This window comes from Drosophila persimilis, unplaced genomic scaffold (assembly GCF_003286085.1).
Source record: "Drosophila persimilis strain 14011-0111.01,24,50 unplaced genomic scaffold, DperRS2 tig00000191-arrow-pilon, whole genome shotgun sequence".
In the NCBI taxonomy this organism is placed as follows: domain Eukaryota; kingdom Metazoa; phylum Arthropoda; class Insecta; order Diptera; family Drosophilidae; genus Drosophila; species Drosophila persimilis.
In genome coordinates this window covers 9,072,063-9,090,644 of record NW_020825298.1, presented here as the reverse complement: position 1 = coordinate 9,090,644, position 18,582 = coordinate 9,072,063, and the positions used below count along the sequence as shown (strand labels likewise).

General features: G+C 44.4%; 5 protein-coding genes across 8 annotated transcripts in view; 3 read left to right on the top strand and 2 right to left on the bottom strand.

The window, feature by feature from the left end:
• Positions 1-183: 183 nt before the first annotated feature.
• Positions 184-1,623, top strand: LOC6588750 (tumor suppressor candidate 3). The gene is made up of 4 exons (XM_002014801.2): positions 184-315; positions 452-1,178; positions 1,246-1,408; positions 1,475-1,623. The coding sequence occupies exons 1-4, from the start codon at positions 229-231 to the stop codon at positions 1,488-1,490; spliced, it is 993 nt and encodes a 330-aa protein (XP_002014837.1). The 5' UTR covers positions 184-228; the 3' UTR covers positions 1,491-1,623.
• Positions 1,582-2,666, bottom strand: LOC6588751 (polyprenol reductase). The gene has a single exon (XM_002014802.2). The coding sequence runs from the start codon at positions 2,615-2,617 to the stop codon at positions 1,646-1,648; it is 972 nt and encodes a 323-aa protein (XP_002014838.1). The 5' UTR covers positions 2,618-2,666; the 3' UTR covers positions 1,582-1,645.
• Positions 2,667-2,825: 159 nt separating this feature from the next.
• On the bottom strand, positions 2,826-4,740 carry LOC6588752 (epsilon-sarcoglycan). Of its 3 annotated transcripts, XM_026988630.1 has the most exons (6): positions 4,558-4,671; positions 4,076-4,500; positions 3,610-4,014; positions 3,435-3,539; positions 3,217-3,348; positions 2,826-3,162 (listed from the first exon to the last, which is right to left on the bottom strand). In XM_026988630.1, exons 1-6 carry the CDS (start codon positions 4,639-4,641, stop codon positions 3,048-3,050), a joined length of 1,266 nt encoding a protein of 421 aa, XP_026844431.1. In that variant the 5' UTR covers positions 4,642-4,671; the 3' UTR covers positions 2,826-3,047. The 3 variants fall into 3 exon arrangements, with proteins under 3 accessions (XP_026844431.1, XP_002014839.1, XP_026844432.1); XM_002014803.2 differs by having other exon boundaries at positions 2,827-3,162; positions 4,076-4,740; XM_026988631.1 differs by lacking the exon at positions 3,435-3,539 and having other exon boundaries at positions 2,827-3,162; positions 4,076-4,671.
• A 514-nt stretch (positions 4,741-5,254) lies between these two features.
• LOC6588753 (dolichyl-phosphate beta-glucosyltransferase) lies at positions 5,255-6,674 on the top strand. The gene is made up of 4 exons (XM_002014804.2): positions 5,255-5,406; positions 5,473-5,647; positions 5,738-6,134; positions 6,196-6,674. Exons 1-4 carry the CDS (start codon positions 5,341-5,343, stop codon positions 6,536-6,538), a joined length of 981 nt encoding a protein of 326 aa, XP_002014840.2. The 5' UTR covers positions 5,255-5,340; the 3' UTR covers positions 6,539-6,674.
• A 694-nt stretch (positions 6,675-7,368) lies between these two features.
• LOC6588754 (tyrosine-protein kinase Btk29A) overlaps positions 7,369-18,582 on the top strand; it is a 57,915-nt gene continuing 46,701 nt past the window's right edge. The window contains exons 1-2 of one of the 2 annotated variants that reach the window (XM_026988330.1): positions 7,369-7,731; positions 9,307-9,595. In XM_026988330.1, the coding sequence (XP_026844131.1) occupies positions 9,338-9,595 (258 nt within the window). In that variant the 5' untranslated portion in view covers positions 7,369-7,731; positions 9,307-9,337. The remainder of the gene's footprint in view (positions 7,732-9,306; positions 9,596-18,582) is intronic. The other variant, XM_026988331.1, reaches the window with a different exon arrangement.

Here is an 18,582-nt window from a genome sequence, read left to right as displayed (position 1 = left end):
ATAAGGGACAAAAAAAATTTGCCGTCGCTTTGTCGACTATCGATTATTGATCAATTTGACGGTCACAGCGAATGTCCACATATATCCAAGCAGGTTGGCAGCGCCGCAGAACAGTGGCCATTCACAATCAGCTGCATGCGTCGCCGGAAAAAATATTTTTTATTAAAACGTTTTTACTGTGATTTTGCTTATAAATAGTGCAAATTGTTAACGTAATTTACTGGCATAATGAGGCTGGTGCGCAACACGCTGCTGGGCGCACTAGTCGTGCTCGCCGTCTGCCTGATCTATGCAGCCGCACAGGCAAAACCAAAGGTTTGTTTGTGGCCACGTCACTTTCGGCCTGGGTTCTGAGTCCCTAAGAATCTAGTCCGGAGTTGGGGGTGCCGTGCCGTGCCGGCAAGCACTAATCCAAAGAGATAAACATTATGGGCGTTCTTTATACTTGCAGACGGGCCTCTCTTTATCGGAAAAAGTACAAAACCTTGTGGAAATGAATGCTAAGAAGCCTCTGCTGCGTTTCAATGGACCCAAATTCCGGGAATATGTGAAAAATTCTCCACGAAACTATTCAATGATTGTGATGCTTACGGCGCTGGCGCCGTCACGTCAATGCCAGATATGTCGTCATGCCCACGACGAGTTTGCAATTGTCGCCAACTCCTACCGCTTCTCCTCGGTCTATTCCAACAAACTATTCTTTGCCATGGTAGACTTTGATGAGGGCTCCGAGGTGTTCCAATTGCTGCGCCTGAACACTGCCCCTGTGTTCATGCATTTCCCTGCCAAAGGAAAGCCCAAGGGTGCCGACACCATGGACATACACCGTGTGGGATTTGCAGCCGATTCGATAGCCAAATTTGTGGCCGAACGTGTGGATGTGACCATACGAATTTTCCGTCCACCCAACTATTCGGGAACTGTGGCAATGATCACGCTGGTGGCACTGGTGGGCAGCTTTTTGTACATACGCCGTAATAATCTGGAATTCCTGTACAACAAGAACCTGTGGGGCGCCATTGCTGTGTTCTTTTGCTTTGCCATGATTTCCGGTCAAATGTGGAATCACATTCGTGGCCCCCCATTGGTTCACAAGTCACAGAATGGTGGCGTCGCCTACATACACGGCTCATCGCAGGGACAACTGGTGGTGGAGACATACATTGTCATGTTTCTGAGTAAGATTTATATATATATATTTGTATGTATTATATGTATTTTAATGTATTGTTTTTGAATTCGCAGATGCCATGATTGTCTTGGGTATGATATTGCTCATTGAATCGGGTACGTCAAAGGGTCATAATAAAAACAGAATAATGGCCATGGTTGGTTTAGTTCTTGTGACAGTATTCTTCTCCTTTTTACTGTCTGTGTTCCGCTCCAAGGCGCAAGGTTATCCCTATAGGTAAGTGTTCCTCCCAGAACGATTTCCACTGACTAAGACATTAATTTCTCCATTTTTTTCTTTCAGTTTCTTGTTCAAATAGAATCGACTGCGCAATGTCCCTGTTTCCCCGCCCGTACATTACATAGTTTTGTAGTTAAAAATCTGAGTAAACGAAGCACCGATTTTGTGCGTGTGTGTAAAAAACGACTTTAATAAATTCCACTACTAAATTATTTGTACAATAAACGGATTTGATCACAGCAGATAGGGAAGAATGGCACGCCGCCGCTTGGGATAATCCTTAAAAGTCTCCTTGTACCATTGATGGGTGAGCAGAGCGTTGATCGTTTGATTGCTGGCCACCCAAAGGAACACCAGCTTCCAGGTGCGCACTGGCGTGAACAGATCCGCCAGACAGAAGTACATGACCACCTCAAAGAACATGTGTGGGGAGGATAACAGATTGAACCACCCGCCCTTGGGCAGCAAATGCTGTTCTGTCTTCACGGCACCCGTTTTGGCATCTTTCCGTAGGTTTACCAATATCATATTACTCGAGTACTGCTGATGCCAGGCGAACATAAACACCAAAAAGTAGATGATTTGTATTTGGGACAAGTTCTTGGGCGTAAACTCCGTGGGCTGCGATCCGCGCACAAAACCGGCCGTGTTGGACAGCAGCGAGACAATGGCCCCAAAGTAGTGTACATAGCCAACGGCATAGTGCGACAGGTTCATTTTGCTGTGCTTCGAGAAGATTTGCACAAAATTCGTCTCGTAGAAGCGGCGAATGCACTGCAATGTGAGCAGAACTGTACCCAGCAGAGCCGTCGTAGAGTCCACTTGTACCTTCCGATTGGTGGCACCGCCGCACACCAGATCCAGAAAGCGGAGAGCATATTCCGGCGCCGCAGATTGGCTGGCAATGGAGCTGACTATCAAATACAGCGCCAGCAGGGACCAACCAAAGGCAAAGATGTAGAAATGCTTGAACCAGCCTTTGGGAACCTCCAAATAACTGACCAGCGCATCGGCTTCACCCTTGTGCCTGTGCTTGCCATAACGAAACGACTGGCGTATACTATTCGGCAAATGTGACTCCACAAGGGTCATCAAACTTCCAAAGAACACGATGGTTGTGATGAAGATGCAGAATACCAGTTGTGTGAGGTTTACGTTGTACTGATCGATGAGCTCCTCGAGGGAGCTGATTATGGCGAGCACCATTGCGAAGTTTCAGATTGTTCTTATGTAAAAACTATATTCAAATGCCAGAAACTTTCTCTCAGCTTTCATTATCAGCACTCTAGAAAACAGAAAACTGGCGGCGAAAGCTGTTCCCTGTGAATGGCAATTACATACTGCTTAACCAGGAATCGATAACAGGTAGGACCGCGCTTTTTAAAAATCAATTATTTATTTATTGCCACTATTCAAAACTGCAAAACTATTTTCGGTTATATGTGTATATGCTATGCTACTACAAATGTATATAAATTGATTAATACGATATGGTTGATTTGTGTGTTTCCGGTAGGTATATGTATGTTAAGCGATTGATTAACCTGCAATATTGCTTTTGTTGTATTGTGGATCAGTATCTTGTAATAAAGCGCTTTTCTTTTTGTTAACAATAGAGCACTCTCGGCGACATTTGTCATATGTCCACGCCATTGCGCCCCAAAGTGCCGCCAGTGTAAGGCGGCGGCTTAGGACGAGGATAAATGCTAGAGGCGGCGCCACAGTCTAGCTGATAAAAGCTGTTGCTGGGACTGTAATAAATACAATTGTGAATAAGAGAGTTATACAAATAATTGTTGGTGTACCTCTGAGAACGCATGCTGGTATTGTCCAAAAGAAAATTGGGGTCTTTAAGGCTTTTTAAGGTAGTAAGAGGCTGATCCGCACACTTGACCATCTGCACCGTGGAGGATATGGGAGATTCAAAGAAAACCGAGCTGAAAGTAAGTCAAAAGAGTGGTTAAATTATTGGCTTAAAATGGTCCTAGATATTAAAATGAAAACACATAAATTCGAATATCACCTTTCGGATTCATGATCCGTCTCAGAATCGCTTGGCGCTTGCGCACAAGACTCTTCGCAGATGTGAAAAATGTTTGCAAAGAAAAACTCAGAGTGCGGATCGGAACTAAAGACCAAAAAGGGAAACAAAAATAATAAAAATCCCATCAATTTTTGGCTCATCCGTTCAGACTCACAATTTTTGGTGCTGAAAGCATAGGACCGCCGAGAGCATGCCTATTAGGATGGCAAATATCATGCCGGGTATGGCAAAGGCAAAGGCAAACTCATCGATGTAGTTCCGACGGGGCACATCCTCACGCGTGATGCCCATCCAGCGATCGTTGTGCAACTGCTCGTCACCACTTGGCTGCTGCTCGTTCTGCTGCTTGCCGCTGTGGTAGAGTATCTCCGTGGGCGACTCCAAGCCGACCATCTTAAAGGCGCACCAATCCAGCTTGAAGCCCACGTTCTCAAAGATCTTCTGCACCGAAGTGCGCTTGTATGTGCACGACGGCAGCTTATACAGCGGACGCACTTCCTCTTGGAGCTCCTTCAGGCGCGGCGAGAACTGAGCCACGCTGCCCACATGGACAATGACTCTGGAAAGAAGGCTCTCGATATCATTTCTTGGATAGATAGATATATTTTTCAGCGGCTCACCCCTCACGCTGCTGTGGACGCAGCGGCAGGCGTCCGCCCATATTGACGGCCGATTCCATGAACACAACACTGAGATCCTCCTTGCTGCTAGGCCACAGATCCTTGCGGAAGATGTTACGCAAGTTTTCCACTCGTCCCGGGTCCATGAGATGCACCCAATTGAGATTATCGATCTTCATTTGCACAACATTCGGTGTGGGAAACTTCTGGCACACAGACATGGCCAAGTCCGTGATGCGTGTCTCAAAATTCTGACGATTCAAGGCAATCACCTCGATGCTGAGGGCCTTGCCCGCCTCCGTTTCCGGCGGAGTGCCGTAGAGAAAACCCGCATGATACTCGTGGCTGTACTCGTACCTCATCCAGGTGGGCAGATCCGGATAGTTACGCATTGTCGGGCGATAGCTGAATTGTTCGCTGATTACCTGGTGCGTCCAATTGAACAAATGCGGTTCAATTTTGTACGTAAAAAGTTCACCCACATTTGCCTGCAACGTGCCGCCGGCTGCTCCATTGCAGAGGCAAAGGCAGGCCAATGCAGCAACGATTAGGAGTAATAACTGCATTTTAGGGGGTGTCACCGATTCACATTGACATTTTAATTGACCATAAACAAAATTGGTGGCCTCTAGTTGCGATGAAAAATTCCCATGGTGTGTATCTGGCCGGGAGAGGCAGAGGAACCTCACCTTCTCTCGTGCTCTTCAAAAGAGAGCGCAGGCGCATTTTGTGTGTTGCGTGGGTGGAAACTAAAAGACCTGTTGAGTGCGTGTCTCTCTTAGGAACCATATCATATAACTTTGTATATTATTATTAAAATTATTAATGTTGTGGAAGATTTGAACTCCAAAAACGGTTTACAGTCTGCCAGCGAATTTCCATGGCACTTCAGTATTTTTCTGGTATATATTGTTAATGTTCAGCCCCACTTAGAGATGTGCAGTGTTCGCGATAGGTGTGAACTGCATTGCATTTGAAGCATACAATAGCAAATCAAATAGATATGAATTAAAAAAATAACCTGTTGCTTGATAACTAATTTTTTAACAGTAAAAAGAAACCTTCTAATAGTAAACATAATCCACATAAACCAACATTGTAAACGATAGTTTTTATCAGTCATTGGCTCATCTCTAAGCTGTTTTATCAGCTGCAAAATTCGGCAACAAAATTCCAAGAAAAAATACGTGGCTTGCGCGTTTTTTATCTCGCACAAACTGGAGAAGTAATGTTGTCTGCTAACAGGTAGCCCCAATCAAACCACAATGTGTCCCTGTCTGCTCCAGTTATTATTTTATCTGCTTGCGACAGCAGTCGCGACGGGCTTTGTGGTATGCCAACGAACACGCACACACACCCAGGTGGAAAAAGTCTTCATATTTCTTTGATTTGTACAGATTGTGGCTGTGGTGCTGTATAAAACAAAACCCTATCCGAATATAGTGAGACACTCGGATGAGAAGTCCTTTTTGGATCCGCAGAGCATACAAACGGTGGCCTTTCCCAGCATTGAGGATGCCCCAACATTGGAGCTGAGCGTGATTGTGCCGGCCTACAATGAGGAGAAGCGTTGTATGTTGTTAATTGCCTTTCATGATGAATGACCGCAATGGGAGCTCCTCAGCATGAGTAATCATCACATGATTTGTCGTACATTTGTAGTGCCTTCCATGTTGGATGAGTGCCTGGCCTTCCTCGAGGAGAAATCAAAAGGTAAATCCAGTTTCAATTACGAGGTGATTGTCGTCAGTGATGGTAGTGCCGATGCCACTGTTTCTGTGGCCCTGCGCTATGCCAAGAAGCACGGAGCCGACAAAGTTCGTGTCATGGAGCTCGTGGAGAATCGTGGCAAGGGTGGAGCCGTCCGTATGGGCGTTCTAAGTGCCCGAGGGCGGCAGTTGCTCTTTGCCGATGCGGATGGTGCTACCAAATTCGCAGACTACGACAAGCTAGAGGAATCTTTGTCCAGCCTGGCGTCAGATTGGCGACACGATGGCATAGCCATTGGTTCTAGGGCTCATCTAGAGGATGATGCTATTGCCAGTCGCAGTTTTTTCCGGTAAGCAGGAAAACAATTTGAAAATTAATCTTATTCTTAATGAAAAATCCTCTGCTTCCAGCACCATCCTGATGCATGGTTTCCACACACTCGTCTGGCTCTTTGCCGTGCGCTCTGTACGCGACACCCAGTGCGGCTTTAAGCTATTTACACGATCCACGGCCCGAAAACTATTTACCAGCCTCCATGTCCAACGCTGGGCCTTCGATGTGGAGCTGCTGTATCTCGCCGAGCGGCTGAAACTGCCCATGTCCGAGGTGGCTGTGCGCTGGACAGAGATTGATGGTTCGAAACTGACGCCATTCTGGTCGTGGCTGCAGATGGGTAGCGATCTGGGCATGATCTGGCTGCGGTATACGGTGGGCGCCTGGCGCATTGCTGCCATCGAGAAGAAGGAAAACTGAAATCCATTCTCCCACACGCATTTTGAATCGAAATTTCTGCTATTTCCTGCTTAATGAAAGCTCGTATATCTATTTTTGTAGGCCTCGTAAAAAAGGTATAATAAATATGTAAGCACACAGTATTTTGTGAAAATAAGAAATCTTCAACCTTAATTGAGTTGGCGCCTTCATTTCAAGATCTGTTATCGTTGTGCAGTATTTTAGTAAGTTTCGGTATTTTTAGTAAAAAGTAACTATTTATATCGTATATCGATCGCTGGCTGCAAAAATCAACAGGATCTACATGCGTAGTTACCATGTAGTTGCCATGTAAACATTATTTTTTCTTACCTTTTTTTAATCCCAATTTTATAAAGAATCCACTAAAAGGGAGTAGTTCAAGCTAGCCAGTCTTGTAGCGAAATTGATTTATTAATCGGATAAAACTATGTGTTCAGAGCTGAGGGTCCTAGTTAGCTAGTAACATTAGACAGAATATCAAAATCGAGTAATATGATTTTCGATCGATTAGCCCTTTGTTGACCAGCTGCTATGTAAATAAGCCACTGAAACGGATGAAGAAGACTATTAGCACAGTTCAGTTAAAAGATATTGTGGTCTTTTTTGAATGAAAAGATGAAGGATAGGATGGATATACCAGAAGAATTATTAATTTCCGTGGCTGAACTCAAGTTGTAGTTCTGTTTAAAAAAAGGGCGCTTGAGTGGGCTAAGTTCGTGTTGTCGGTCACACTGCGGCTGAAGGTTGCGTCGGCGCCGTTTCCTTCGGGTTTGATAGCGATTTTTGCTTTAAATTCAAAACAAGAGATTGCTGGAAATGTTTATAAAAGATTAAGCTAATCCGTGAATGCAACGCTATCAAGCAACATATATAGGATATTCTCCGCTGCGTCGCCGCCTGTTGCTCATTGCATGTGTCTGTGTATGTGTGTGTGTGATGGATGTGTGCGTGTCACAGCTGTGCCTTCGATATTGTTTATAATTTTTTTGCCTCCATATCCCACAGGCGGTAAGTATGCAAATGCATGCTGAACAATCCGGTCGGTTGCCGTTTCCACTAGTCGTCGTCGTCTCGCGCGTTTTGTTCGCCGCGTAAACGAAAGTGATTTTTGCCGGCTGTTCCGGGGGCCGCCGCCACCGTCGCGCGTTTCGATCGGGTCATTGCTTCAAATTGCTCAATCAACGGCACTTGTGGTAAGTTGTTGGCACAGTTATCACAAGTTCCCTCTCCCACATTCTCTCTCTCTCTTTTCTGTAATATCAAATTTCGTCTTTTGTTCTTTGTTTTATCAGCACAAATTGTTTTTATAGTCGCAAGAGCTGCGCTTTAAAATTTCCGAATCCACTTGCTTTCTCTGTTCTTTGCCGATAAGCCCTCTCTAACAAGAATTTTTTCTGATCGGATTGGGTTTCTGTTTCAAATTGGAATTCGTTTGCCAGCTGCACATTTGCCAATTTCATATTTTAGAATAATAAACAGTATGAAAGTCATTCGCAAAAAGAAGCGAAAACCCACGGCCCTGCCACCATTTGCGTGGCGAAATTCAAAGTCACAAAAAACAAAAACGAGTTGCCAGGCCACGCCCGCTATAGAGCTCTGTAGAGCTTCAGCTCTTGTCTCCTGTCTCCTGTCCCTGTCTCGCTCCCCCTCCCGGAAGATTTATGTACATTTTGCGCCTTCTGCCATCCTTTTTTTTTATTACTTATGCCAATGCGCGTCGCGCTCAAGACCCCGCTCTCTTTGCAGCGACGGCTCTGCCTGATTAAAGTGCTTGAGGATGAGTGTGTGTGTGTGTTCAGGGGCAGGGGTGTGGGATAGGAGTAGGTGGCTGAGAGCAGATCTACAACAACAGTGCGGGCGTCCTCTTTGTGATTGTTGTTGTTGTTGCTAGCGCATTTTTCGCTTTTGTCTTGTTGCCTTTCGCTGGATGCAGATGCAGACGTGTCTGTTCTTGTACTGTTTTGTTGTGTGCGCAGTAGCGGATTCTATTTTATGAGGGCGTGATTGGAGATATTCTTTTTGGAGGCAGTGGCAGGGCGCTCCTGTTCTTGTTATCTTTTGCGAACAGTAGAAGAGGGAACCTCCCTAAAACCCTCTTATTGGTGCATTCCGCTCCTGTTGTGCAGTAGCGTAAGGGCTTTGCTTTCGATCAGTGATCTCCCCTGGAGGCCACTCCGCTCCTGGTGCTTGCTGGCGTTTTTGTTGAAGTGTGATAATTCCAGAGAGTGCGCGCATTGCTGTTGTTACCTCTCTCTGTTTGTCCTCTTACACGCTTCGTTTCTCCACAAGGAAGGAAGAGAGGATCAGGGTAATCCTTTAATCTGTTTTGTACAACTGGTTCGGTTCAAGGTCATTCGCTGCGATGAACATTGTCGTCCGCTCGGGGGCTAATTAATTGTCCATTTAATCGTTCGATTTACTGCCTGACTTGTAGACGAAGACTTGTCTCTCGTCCATAGCGATTCCCTCTGTAGTGTTTCTGAGAGGCCTCTTTCATTCTGATTGATGTCAGAACGCCGGAACGCCCACGGCAATTAGTCAGCGGCGGAGGTAACTCCCAATGTTCCACGGTCAATGGCACCACCACTTGGGGCACCACCACCACACACAACATTCGCACGCCCACGCCCCCTTTGAACAGATTTATGGCCTTGTCCCCTAGTGTTGTAACAATTTTTTTCTGGTGTCTTCTTCTAAGATTTAACAAAAATAAAACATTTTCATTAGCATGATATTTTGGTTGCCATAATATTTTTGTTCTTTTCCAGACCATCATCGGCATCATCATCATCTCTCGTTATGATGATGAGCACTAAGATGCAGCGGAATGCCCATAACCATGGCAGCATCAAGTCTTCAGCCTCCCTCCGCTCCAGCAGCAAATCCTTTCAGGCCAAAATGGACAAAATGTCGGAGCGGCTGTACGATGTTGTCAAGAGCGGCTCCATGGTGAAGCGGGCACAAAACAAGAAGCGTTTCACGCCGGTCAACTATAAACATCGTTGGTTTGAGCTTACCAAGCGGACACTCTGCTATTTCGATGTGGAGAATGTGGAGGTGAGTGCTCTGATGGAGATTTAATCGATTTCAAATCGATTTAAAATCGATCACATTGATAATTAATCGATAAACTACAATCCCAAATCTATGTAAACGATTATCGCAAAATAATTATTATCATAAACCTTCTTCCGATCACAAATCCCCCCCTAAAAGATGAGCCGCACTCCACTCCCGCTCGTCTCCCATATTTCATTTGGGGAAAAGTTACATCCGTTAGCCAGTTGTCAGGCTCTCGACAATGGCATGTCTTTGAAGGAGGCAGGCGGCAGGAGGCGTAACAGAACAAAACAGAACAGAAATTAAAGGAGAGCCGTGTCCGTGTGGGCTTCATTATTCATGTTCAAGTGTGCGTCTCATCTCGTCGTCATGGTTTCGTCATTTATTGCGTCGTTATTACGGCACCTACGCCGGCTGCCATCCAATCTGCGTACCAACTGGAGGGATGTGGGAGAAATGGTGGGGAGGGTGAAAGGTTACTCTACCACACACAGCCGGCTGCTTTCGTTTCAAAACAAATGTCGGTATTTTGGTTGGGACGCCCATACTCTAGTCTCCAAGCCTCCCACACATCCTCCCTTCCAGTCTCCACTGGAAGCCAAAGCAACCTTTGTGGTTGGTATACACACACACACACACACACAAAAGCAGCTGTTTGCTAGCCAAGAAAGCCGGCGAAAACTCACCCCCAGAAAGAGTCCTGTGTCCTATCCCGTTTTGCCATTCCAATTGGAATATCCTGGATGAACCCGAACGCTAACGGGGCTCTCGGTCGGGCGGAACGACAGGACGAATGGTTCATCGGCCCGGTGCCGGGAGTTTCTAGCGGTTCTTGGTCGCGTCCGGACGTGTGTTACACTTTTCTCGTGAACTCTCGCATTTGTTTCTCCATTTTCTCGATCTCTCCCCACATATAATTGCTGAAAACATATTCCTTACGAAGGACCCCTTATCTGTGTATCCTTCGAGATTTATTCGGTGTTGTTGTTTTATGGCAAAACGAAAAGCTTTGCCGGCTGCACTACCCTTGAAAATTTGATTGGTTTTCATCTATCCCCCAGCTCTCGGGCGGCAAACACCCGAATCCACCCTTATTTCGATTCGTATCTTTTAAAAAAGAAAATATTTTGCCGCATTTTCCATTGAAATGTAGAAAACCGAATCTATAAAGTGAATTGAATCTATAAATATTAACCGAAAGGAACATTCGAGTCGCAATTTCAAATACTTTTGCGTATATAAAAATCCCCAAAAAAAAACGGTGAAAAAAAAACCAAACGAGAAAACGAGAAGAGAAGAGAAACAACGCCCCACCCAAGGCACGAAAGTTTTTCAAGTGTATCCTTCTGCTGCTGTATTGGTGTATCTGTGTGCGTGCGTGTGTGTGTGTGTGTGTGTGTGCGTGCGTGAGTGTTTTTGTTGCCGCACCCCGAATATCCTGTGTGCCTGTGCCTAAATTAAAAGGATTATCCACTGGACGCCTCTGGCTGCAAAAATATCTACATAACATTGTAGCTCCTGGGGTAAGCATTCTATCTATGGCCTGGGTATGGTATGGGGCAAAGCCTTGGGGATTTCCTCTAGTTTTTTGTTTTATTTTGTGTGTATAAAGTTTTTGCATTTTCCAATTGAATTAGATATAAGAGATGATGTTTTGTGCCGGTGACGACGCCTAAAATGATGCAACAGAATTTGTTAAAAATTGGTTTATTAAAGGGAAGTGTAAATATGTCTAAGGGTGCTGGAAGCCCAATAGCTAGATGTATATGTATATTCCATGAATAATCTGTGGTCTTGCAAGATAATCATCGAAAGCACAACTCCTCCTTATGAGGGTTTTAGGGAAAGAGATCATATGGGTACCCAACGTTTTATTTTAAGGAACAAATTTATAAGCAAGGGTTGAAAATAGTTTATGGATAGGAAAATTAATGGAAAACTGTTATAAATGTTCTGTTGCAAATCTTATTAATATGATCTTATATTTAAGATAGACAGCATACTAAGAGAAGAGTCACAGCTTCCTCTGAATGAAATGATCGAAGAAGTAAAAAAAAGTAAACCCCTCCATAGATCTAAAAGCTTCAATTGATAGCAAAATAAAGAAGCTAATACCTCAAGAACCTCTAAAGAAGGGATAACCCTCGTGACAACTACCACCAGCAGTCGAAGCACCCGTTGTATACCCCACGACAGCATGGAGTGTCAATCACTCTATTATTCTATAATTTTTCCATCCATTCATTTCATTTTTCTACCCCTCTACGGTTTTGTGGCTGCTGCTGCAGCTGTTCGTGGTTCGGAGGGGGGGAGGCGGGGTTCGATGAACTCATGTAGAAAATGTTCCTTTAATTGATTGATTCGCGCGGCCACCCCCTTTTTGGAAAGTGTAGAGAGGATGTGTTGTGACTCCTCCAACACCAACGCCAACTCCATCTCCAGCTGCTTGCGATGGCTCTTCTTTCTTCCTTGTAATTCCATGTCCAAGCGGTCCTGTCATGTTTATTGGGGTCATAGCCTGGACATAGAGAGCGGTACCTGATTAATGGGCCAGCCAGCCAGTCAGCCAGTCAGCTAGTCAGCGAGTGCAACTGAGTAGCCCCGACCGACCATCCACGTAGTCAACCTAGTCATTGCACTCCCGCCTGGACTTGATCATCATCGTCATCGTCATCGTTATAGGAGTTGGAGCTGGAGTTGGAGTTGGAGTCGTCGTTTTGCGGACATCGTCGTCGGTTGTGTCATTAACCTGTCATAAAAATCGCAGCTTGGACTCCAATCGTAGTCCCCAGTCCCACGAGTAGAGTGTAGAACACACCTCCTCCTCCACCTCCTCCACCACCACCTCCTCCTTTTTCTTCTGTGCCTTCTATGGCTCACCGCGGTGGTATGCTAATTGAACCTGGGCTGGGACTCTTTTTGTTTGCAAACACTTTGCAGGTTCTCTACGGTCTCTCCCTCTCTCGCTCGCTCTTCCCCCGTCCCTGCCCATTCGAGCGGGTTCGTTCTGCTCTCTAATACATTTCGCGCAGATTAAGGCTGTAAATAACAATTTCCTTCGAAAGGAGGCGGGCACGCTGGAGGTAATGCGTGTTAAATAGAGAAATGAAGATGGATATACCTAAAAGTGGGACAGATACGAAGATGGGAGCACCCTTTCTTTTGGAGAGCAGTTGGAATGGGATAAGACCTCATAAGAATGCGGATTGAGGACTGAAGATATGTTTCTATATCGAATACTGATGGGACTCTCCAGTGCCTATCTTTATTGAATTCTACATTGAATTATACCCGGATATGTAAGGATGGTTTTGCTTTAAGGTATATTGAGGTAGAGTTTCTAATGCCTGATCAGAACTTCCTGGGAACTTCAATATATGTCCATTCAAGTGGATAAAGAGGATTACCTTTCCCAAGGAAATTCACAGTCCAGTACTTATGGAAGAGAGATCTCTGAGCTGCTCTAAGCAATATTCCCACATGACCCATTCGTAATTTGATCAACGTAGCGTGTCACGTCGTTCGATACTCGAAAGATAATTACTTTTGGTACGTAAACCCGTGGATGGGCAATGTTTTATGCGTTTTTCCCTCCGTCGTGTCATAAAATATACACTTACATAAATCGGCAAAAAGGGTACCAGTATATCTATTTCCAATGCCCAATGCCCAATGCCCATTGCCCTCTGGGCTAATGGAGGTGCCATCTGCATCTACATATAACCCATTCCAATGTTCGGTCGTAAAGTGCCTGCCCCACGGCATGTGTGTGGTGTGTGTGAGTGTCTCCTAATCCTGCCACCGGTAGCCACTTTTCTAAATGAAGGTGCAGAAACGCCATATTTTTTATGAGTTTTTGGGTGGTTTTTACGACGCTACCAAAAGTGTTTCGGTGTCTGCTGATCAATCTGCCATAATTGTTGAGAATTTTCAATTAGACATTCAAATTTATCACCAGAAATGGACTTGGACTCGCTTTCCTTAAGAGAAATTGTGTGTCTGTCTGTCTCTCTGGGGATTATTACTCATCGGCTTGCATTTTAAAATTCTTCACGAATTGACACCTTTAGGGCCTCCACCTCCTCCATCGAAATGGCTTAAAGCTGATTTCGTAGAATTACAAAAAGCCAACCCGCAGCAGCAGCTCCACCGATGGTCGATGTTCGATGTTCGAGTCTCGTTTTGTTTTTTTCTTCTGACAAATTAGCAGAGTCTTTGGGTTGTCTTTGGAGTCGAGTCTTTTTCGAGTGTTCAAGGTGGTCTGGTCCCGTTTCCCCAATCCCCAATCCACAATCGGTTCGTGCTGGTTGTGTCTTTATGCCTTTTATAAATCTTCTGTCTTCTGTGCCTTTTTTTTGGCGCCAAATCCAAAATGTTTTTGATAAGCTTTAAGGGGTCCGTACGGTCCTTCATCTTCATCTCTCTCCAGATGTCACCTCTCTCCTGGCAGATCCACAAATGAGTGTATGGCATGTCGCTGTATGTCCTCAATTTAATTTCCATGCCCCCTCCGGCCTCTTTGGGGCAACCTGATGTCCTCAGTCGTCGGTCGTCAGTCGTCAGTCGTCTGTCGTCTGCGGTTGCCCCCAGAGGAGGAAGTGTGTGTGTCCCGCGGTGGCAGTTGCAGTTGCAACCGCAAGGCGGCTGTAAGACTTAATAAAGCCTGATTACAGTTACTTGTTTGCCTTGTGATACCCTTTAAAGCGGAGCGAGGTATATACGAATGGAAGTGTAATAGGAAATATATTCGGTTGATTCGATTTCAACACGAACTCTGAGATAAAGAACTTTTTCTAGTTTCAATAGACAATGAACCAAAGGGAATCAGTGGGCAATGAACAGAACCAGTTGGAAATGAACCAAAATGATCCGTAGAAAGATTAGGAAAATAATAATTGGAAAAAGAACCAGTAGAATGAAAACTGGAGAATCTGGAGAGAGATAATGAAAAGAACCATAATACGGAGAACCAAAAGAACCAGTAGAAAATGACACAAAAAAAATGTGGCAAAAAGCACACCATAAAGGGAGCCAAAGGAATCAGTGGAAAAGGCAACATAGAGAAAAAGAACCACTAAAAACGGAACCAAAAGAACTAGTAAAAAAAGGAGCTGAGAATGTGTTCGTTTCAGGATACATAACGATCATTAATTCATGCAGAAAAAGCTAATTATAAACATCCATCAATGGTAGATGGAGTATTAATTCTTCCACACTCCACACATCACCCACCCCCCCGTAGATCCGCCATCCCAAAACGTGACAGCTGTCTTATATGCTGACTAATTACCGCCACTTTTCGAGAGCATTTACATAGGAATATGCATAATACTCGCATGATTATATGCCCCCAAACACGAACCAAGACCGCACCACACCACATATCAATTGTGCAGAGACCAAGCCCTTTTTGTAAACACTTGTAAGCAATTATGAATCATAATCAAAAAGGTAACACTCGACCAGCTCCAAAGCTCCAAAGCGGATCGAAATGGAAATGGAAATCGAAGTATCATGCCAGTCACAAGAGTCACAAAAAAGTAAGTCACAAAAGCCCGAAAGAAGTAACAATAATGGAATTATATGGAAAACCTGTTGGTCTCTCCCTCTCTTCAGTACATGATTTGCCTATTAAGGTGGCCCACAAGAGATGTTGATGATGATTCACTCAATGAACGGGAAAGGAGAATGCCAATGGGAGTACTTTTTGCTGGTACTACCATTCACGAGCATATATCTTTCGTGACGGGCATGCCAAATGAAGGTGCATCTCCTCTAATGAGTTGTAAATCCCTAGGAATCGAAATGTGATATATAACCAGGAGCAGGAGCAGAAGCAGAAGCAAAAGACGACTCCCTTCTCTATCCTTTTGTTTGTGGCATCCCAGACGATTGCTTTGTTCGGGAGACCCTCCTCTGTCTTTCGGCACTCTGTGTTCAGGCTGGCTAAGCTTTTCATGCTTCATTATGCTCTGCTCCTCCCTGGAAATGAATGAATTCTGCCTCGTCTCCGTCTCCGTCACCGGCTTCTTCTTTTGTCTCTTGTCGCCCACGGACTCTGGGACATTGAGTTATTACGCAGACAGGTCGTTGCTATTAAAAACCCTAGTTGGAAAACGCCCATTCCCCCTCCGGACTGATTCCCATAGCAAGTGAGGGCCGGGCCTAAGCCTAAACACCTTTTACGCCTCATTATCAGTCGGTTATGGGGCTTGGGGGATGCTATCGCATAGGGGCTCCCAATAAACAAACGTTTAATTGGAATTATGTTTAAAAATAAAACGCCTTTCTATTGAAAAAACGCGAGAAACGAACTTTGAAGCTCTTTTTTTTATTGGCATTATCGCCTCAGCTATTTCCGCTGTTAATTCGAGGCTCACGAGACACCACCACCGATCGAAAAAAAATACCCAAAAACACACGCACAGAAAAAAAAGCATAAACCGATTCCCAATAATTAGAAATCAAAGCCGGTTTCATCTTAAGACGTGTGCATGTGTATAAATACAGTGAGTATCAAAAATATATTGATATCAGGCCATTTGGTATATTAGTATTATCGGTATCGGTTTTTTTGTATGTTTCAGTATTTTAAAGTATTTAGTGATATATTTTGGTATATTCATATTTCTTGTCTATTTCTTAATATTTGTTGGTATATTTCAGTATGTTTTTTATATTTTATTAAATTTGTATCTGCTTTTATCTAAAAGATATGCTTGCCTATGGATTCAAAGACTTTGAGTGCGAATCCTGAATGCGTATCCTAGGTCGTAGGGGAGGAATACCCCCACAATCAATCGACCTTGATCATGAGATCATGGAGTGCTCTTTTTGGGACATACGCTATGCCCTTTAAAGGGGACATAGACTGTTTTCGAATGGCATTGATTCGCTGTACAAATTCGCATAACAAAAAGGATACAAAGCAGAGAATAGGAGAGTTTCGGTATTTTTAACAATGAAATACCAAAAATATTCCACAAAATTCGATGAAAATATAATCTAAACGTATTCTATTCGTTTGTCTGTTGAAAATGAAGCTCTTCCAGCTATGAAACGTACTGTATTTTCATATACGATTATGATTCCGAAACTTGTCTACTTTCGTATTCAATAGTGTTATCATGAGAGATGGCTTGAATGGTCAGATACTGTCTTCGACTGGCGGGGCGGCTGGCGACCGCAAATGTTGCCTCGCGCGTCCAAGATCGTTGAGAGCTCGTTGTGTCGCGCCCCCGCCCCCCAATCCTCTCTGTGGCTTGATGATTGATCTTATCGCAAGACGCGCCGCTCCGTGAGTCATCATAAAACACACATCTTTTTCTTCTTCCTCAGCAGCAGAAGCAGCAGCAGCCGCAGCAGCAGCAACCGGCCATAAGTTGTTAGCTGTTTTGTACTTTATGGCCAAGAGGAGGAATAGAGACAGAGAGAGGGAGAGTGGCAGGGGAGCAGGGAGCGGTGCGGTGCGGTTGGGTTCATAACTCAATGTGGGATATGTCTTCGCGGTTCTGTTTAAGCCGCGTGCGAGATTTACTTTCCTCATTTCATGGCCCACACAAAGGCCGTTTACCATGGGATGAAATCAGTTTTGAATTGCCTGAAAATACATCTTTCCGGGATGGGAAAATAGCTTACGAATATTCGAAAGTCATTTAAGAAGCGCGGCGCAAAGTTCTCATAAATTAATGTTGGGATAGGTTTTAATACGAGAAAATGAACACATAATTGAACTATTTTTAACACAAATATTCTAAGGAGTATAGGAATTAAATACGACGGAAATGTTATTGATTTTAGGGTTTTCTTTAGTTGAAACGTTTTTATCGAGGCACAAGTGCTTTATTTATACCCTGCTATCCGCACCAGATGCATGATATTCCCATGATATCCTCTAAAAACTACTCTAAGTCCATACTCTTCTATGCGAAATCCTCTCTAGTAATAGGCTATGATACCCCGTTTCCCTGCCAGTAAATCTGTCTCTAATCTCTTAATGATTTTTATTATTTTTTCCAAGAACTTGTTCATCCACTGTTCTCCTTCTCCAACTCGTTGTTCCCGTTAAATGCGTAACTGTAAAATCATGCAGCAATTGTTCCGAAAGATCATGCGAAAAAAAAGACACCAGCGACACAAATAAAATGTGTCCGAAATGATAAATGACTTTCGCCCGGTCGCAACTTTTGACTTCGACTAATTTCCGTTTTCGAGATGCAATTTTCGCCAAATCAAAGTTCCCCCGAATCTGTCATGTAAAAGAGATACTACCCGGCGGACACCAGATATAAATTGCGGCAACTTGTCCACACGGATCGTGCCCGGTGTGGCCATAGGCCTGGTCTGGCCAATGATTCAATCTGTTTGGCATCCACCCCGTTTCCGGCTTCCATTACAGTCCCACACTCTCTGCATTCTCTGCATCACTCCCTCCCTCTGGGGGATAGTGGTCTCCATCTCTCTCTGGTCATCACTTTTCTTTTGGCAGAGGAATTATAAAAGGGTATTCAAGAGGGTATATTGGGTGGGATGATATGATGGCGAAGAAGAGAAGACTTTGATTATATTAGTCTTTCACTGAGTCAATGAATCGGAATGGTTCGGAAATATCGGTTGAAAAATAAGGGTGTGTGTGAAAACTTGTTTTAGAATGAAAGTTAAACGGAGCATTGCTTAAACGGGCATGAATGGATATTCTAGGGTATTAATGCTTCGCTGCCCAAAGCTATTCCTTTTTACTGGCTTATGTTCGTAGTTTGGGGGCGTTACGGAGTCATCGCTCAGGAATTGGCGCAGACACTGCGCTTCTGTCATGGAGGAGGAGTAGGAGGAGGACCTCAGACATCAGAGACTTTTGGGTCCCATGCTCCATGCCCCATGCAGACAAATTGCCTGGCGGGCATTGCTTGTGTGCTCTACTGGTCGGATGACCGACCATCCGACCCGACCGCCCTCTTCCTGTCCTAATTATGTTGTTGCACCAT